The sequence below is a fragment of the Aplysia californica genome, unplaced genomic scaffold (assembly GCF_000002075.1).
Source record: "Aplysia californica isolate F4 #8 unplaced genomic scaffold, AplCal3.0 scaffold00403, whole genome shotgun sequence".
Classification (NCBI taxonomy): Eukaryota; Metazoa; Mollusca; class Gastropoda; order Aplysiida; family Aplysiidae; genus Aplysia; species Aplysia californica.
In genome coordinates, this window is record NW_004797673.1 from 40,607 (window position 1) to 45,506 (window position 4,900).

The following is a 4,900-nucleotide window of genomic DNA, read 5'->3' on the forward strand; positions in this document are numbered from 1 at the left end:
CACACACACGCACACACACACACACACTCACACCCACACACAATTATTATCGAACTGAGAAGAAAACCATAAGACAGGCGTCCGATAGCGGGGAAGAAATTGGGTTAACCAAAAACCCGCGGAGACAAAAGGCCACTCACAGGATGCCACGTATTTCACACCGGTGCGCGCACGAAAATCTGGCAAGCAGAAACCAGAAGTACCCGAAGACTTGAGCCCCGCCAAAAGCAGACGATAAACGCACAACCCGTGAACGCTCTCAAAACAATTTGCTATCGGCCTTTGCCCCACATAAACCACGGGAAGATGGGACGCCATAAATCCCGGGCGAGATCTTACCTCGTTGCCTCCCTTTGTCTACCCGCCGGTACAGCTGCCAGAAAGGACCGCCGGCTTGTATCTTGTCCAGGCCCGGCGAGATGGCGGGAAAGTTTATGTCCGCTCGAGCACCCAGCTTCAGCGCATGCGCATCTGTGCCACGGCTCGGGCTTCATTAAGACTTCACTTCCGGCTGGCGGCCAGAACGGCGGAGACACATCTTGCTTGCAGTTATCTCCCCATTGCAAGAGTTCTGGAAACGTGCGGCGAGCCGGCAGTGAATGTCTGAGGGTGTCAGTGGAGGGTGATTGGACGGCAGAAGATATTCGGAGACGTCTCCGGCGAGCACCCAGAAATTACTCGGAGACGTGCTCCCGCACACAGATACACTGATTTGGGGGGTCAAACTGCGTATTGTTTGCTGCAGATCACACATATAGCCACTAAAACTGTCGCAAACCAATTATTTTCAAGAAAATTTGAAACTTAGCAGCAAAATATAAAATTATGGGTTTAAATAGCGGGGCATGCCCCCCTGTAACCCCCCAGATGTTTTTACTTGGTCTAGAGGCACCAAGCATTTTGATTTGTCTATCTCCGTCGGAGCCGTCTCTGGATATATATTGTGTGATTGGACAACGCTAGCTGGTGGTGCGCTCTACGGGCCGCGGGGTTGGGGAGACTTTTCTCGGATGGAAGAATAGAGAGGGTTGTATGAGCTTTGCGAACCTTCCTTACTTCAAAGAATGCCGCTATGTCAACTTTGTGAACCTTTCAAACTTCAAAGAATGCCGCTATGTCAACTTTGTGAACCTTCCAAACTTCAAAGAATGCCGCTATGTCAACTTTGCGAACCTTCCTCACTTCAAAGAATGCCGCTATGTCAACTTTGTGAACCTTCCAAACTTCAAAGAGAACCGCATCTTTTGGTGATTTGTCGAATACCTAGGTTGTCGATTATCTTACTCGATTAACTTACTCGATTTTTATCGACATCCATTTGAGCAGATCGAGTCATCATTTAATTTTTGACAATGTGAAAAAACAGGGAGGAGGACTAGAAAGATGTGTGGGGCCTATTATATTTTGGGCTGATATAGACTAATAATTCTCAGAAAATGGCTCCGATAAATAGATAGATAGATAGATAGATAGATAGATAGATAGATAGATAGATAGATAGATAGATTTTGCAGGCAAAACGACTCAGAAAATGGCTCTTCGGGTGTCCTTTTCTATCCGTACGTCGTGTTTTATCATCGTATCCATACGACGTGGGGAACTCTGTGCCACCACTTAACCTTATCTGTACGTCGTGTTTTACTATCGTATCCATACGACGTGGGGAACTTTGTGCCACCACTTTCCAAAGAGGAAATTTACTTGTTAATCCGATGCGTACGCTCTTATAAATATAAGCTCGCTGTGCCTTAGGGCTATCGACATACGATATGCCAAACGTGTAATCAATTCAACATTCTTCATTCCTGTTTTTCTTTCCCATCCTCTTCTAAACTCTGTTTCTGGATGCAAACCATCCCCCATCCTTTTTTTCATTTTACGTTTAATTAACATTTGAAGAGGGCTTTGGAAACGATTGTTTTGTTTATTGGGGTATTTTTTTATTAGCAGAAAAGTAAATACAATTAAAAGTGTAATTTTCACCTCAGTACAAGTTTTCTTACGATAGATCTAGGGCTACTTAGGAATGTTTGCTCTCGAATGTAAATGGTAAATTGTGTGAGATTAAGGGAAAAGGTAAAGTAAATAGCATCGTTGTCGGGACATTTTAGGGAAGTTTGCGATTTTCTGACAAATTCATTTTCATAAGTTTTCTCATTGTTATGTCGTTGTTGTTGTTGTTGTTGTTGTTGTTGTTGTTGTTGTTGTTGTTGTTGTTGTTGTTTAATGTTGTAGATGTAGTTTTTATTGTTGCTGTTGTAATTGTTCGTGTTGCTGTTACTGCTGCTGTTGTTTTTGTTACTGTTGTAGTTGATGGTGATGATGATGATGATGATGATGATGATGATGATGATGATGATGATGATGATGATGATGATGATGATGGTGTGCTATTGTTGTTCTTGTTTATGATGATGATATGATGATGAAGTTAATGTTTCTGTTTTTATGTTTATGATGATATGTTTGTTGTTGATGATGCTTATGACGTTGTTGTTGGCGATGATGATGATGATGATGATGATGATGATGATGATGATGATGATGATGATGATGATGATGATGATGATGATTCAAGCATCTGCAATTGAAAACTTTAAAGAAATCACTGTAAACTTCAGGTGTCTACCCAAAGACGTATATTATCTTTGATATTGCACAAACTTGTGGTGTTGGTTTTATTAATAACCCCCGCCCCCATGGTCTGTCTGTCTGTGTGTCCTCTCAGTGACCAGCTCACTGTGCAAACAAGGCTGCAGGAATGGCGGCACGTGCAATCCTCACGGGGTCTGTGAGTGTCCGCAGGGCTTCAAGGGACCCCTCTGTGATATAGGTATAGCACACGAGCATACACAAGCGTGCATGCATGCCCGACTGTGCCCCGCAAACCGTATCGTAGGCCTTGACTCACAAACTAATGCTTCTTACGTAGACTCACCCCAGCACACGTTCATTGTTCACGCATAAATTAAGTCCGGTACATACAGCCAATCAGATTCATTTGATTGAGTTTGAAACGTCCAGATTTTTTCTTCATGGATAGAGAATTTGTTTTGAAAATTCCGTAAAACTTTTACTAAACCTAAAAGGATGGGGGCAAACAAGTTACATTTTTGGCTCAATACGACTGGTTCGACTCTCGACCTTGAAAACCAAAAGTGTTTGCTTTGAAGGTCACCGTCGAGTGTAGTTGAATTCGATCTAGTTGTTCCAATTTGGTATCTTTTGTCCCCTTAAGGAAGGAAAGTCAGGCTAGTCCCAACTCAGACAAATGAATCAAACTGTCAGTGTGTACTGGGCATAACATAGACTCACCCCATCAGACATACACGCTTACTGCCCCGGAAGATTTGGCGCTTTGTTTTAGATATATTTGGTTGTGGGTGTGTAGTTGTGTGTTTGTGTGTGTGCTTGGGTCTATTTCAGCACGATGATAACACGCTGTACAGTGTATAATGACATTATTGAACTAATAACATTGCTCACATGACCAATAACTTCCTTAGCAAATCGTTTGGAAAACCTCCGCATTTTTCTATTTTTCTACGAAGAAAGTTTCCACAAAAGATTTTCGGTCCTTGTACGTTGGGAGAGAGATTTTACTTTTGCGAGAAATGCTGTGTCTGTCTGTCTGTCTGTCTGTCTGTCTGTCTGTCTGTCTGTCTGTCTGTCTGTCTGACTGTCTGACTGTCGGACTGTCTGCCGGACTGCCTGACTGTCTGTTACGTGTAGAGCATGAAACCTTTTAGCACATGGACTGTGTTTGGTGGATTCTGGACATAATCATCTGTCAGAGAGGAGCAGAGATCAAGAAACTGCCATGGTTTTGGGTGGTCTGGGGTGGAATGAATAAAACCTCCCACCGAATGGCTTGCTTTAGTGGACTACATCACGCAAGTGATGGAACATCATGTCTTACTCGTATGTTCGTCGTGGAGTCATTTTAGTAGACAGTTCCATGCACAGCTAAGCACTTTCTCACAGGGCGAATGCCGCTAGACAATTCTTGGAAAACCAAATCAAATCAACGTTGGAGTGGTCACCAGTAAATAAATTATAACCACGGTTTGAATCACACCGGTAAGTAAGTAAAGACCCCATGAAACAGCAGCTGAAGAAAAGCGACTTTGCTCCCAATTCAAACCTTGTTTGCAACTCTCTGTGGCATTTGGGATTAAATGACTGAAAATTATGTCCAAAATTTAAGAGAGTCGATGCCCGAAGAGTGCGTGCTCTACTCAAAACCAATAACTCTAAAGGAAAGTAACAATGGGCACATTTAATGTTAGGTCTAATTTGCGTGGTATCTTTGACTGCTCTGTTTTTTCGTTTTATTTGAAACTTTGGTAATAAAACATTGTTTATTTCAAAGACTAAAATCTCAGTTCCTTAGGTATGCAATGTCTGTCCATTCTATCAATATTGATGCTCCTGAATACACGCACGAAGACAATTTTACGTTTCTTTGATATCGGACAACTTTGCCAATCCTGATTTTTTAAAAAGGTCAATATAGAGAGACCATATCTCGGGCGTCTCTTAACAAAGATGAAATATTAATGTGCCAGCAGATGCAGAATTCATTTAGCTTTAACTTGGTGAACTGCATGAGTGTGTAGCGCAAAGCTTTAACACGATGCCTGGATGATTACATTTTCAAGTTTGTTTAGGACGCCACTGTATTCTCTACACTTGGTGAACCGTGTCAAAACGTGCTATTGCACGGAAGGTTCCTCAAAGCTTACCTCGCTCTCCGTGATCGGGGAAATGGGAACACCCGTAAAGGCCCGTAACACCAGATATTATGCTCCTTGGCTGTGGTTTTGGGAGAAACTGCTTGCTTGAAATGACCCTAAAAACTATTTTTTATTTGCTGATATTTTTGGGGGGAGGGAGTGGG

General features: G+C 42.5%; 1 protein-coding gene across 1 annotated transcript in view; it reads left to right on the plus strand.

Annotated features, from left to right (window-relative positions):
• LOC101862131 (wnt inhibitory factor 1) overlaps positions 1 to 4,900 on the plus strand; it is a gene marked incomplete at its 5' end in the record, with an annotated part of 31,745 nt that overhangs the window by 7,516 nt on the left and 19,329 nt on the right. Inside the window, 1 exon segment of the mRNA XM_005104086.3 lies at positions 2,729 to 2,833. Within this exon segment, the coding sequence (XP_005104143.3) occupies positions 2,729 to 2,833 (105 nt within the window).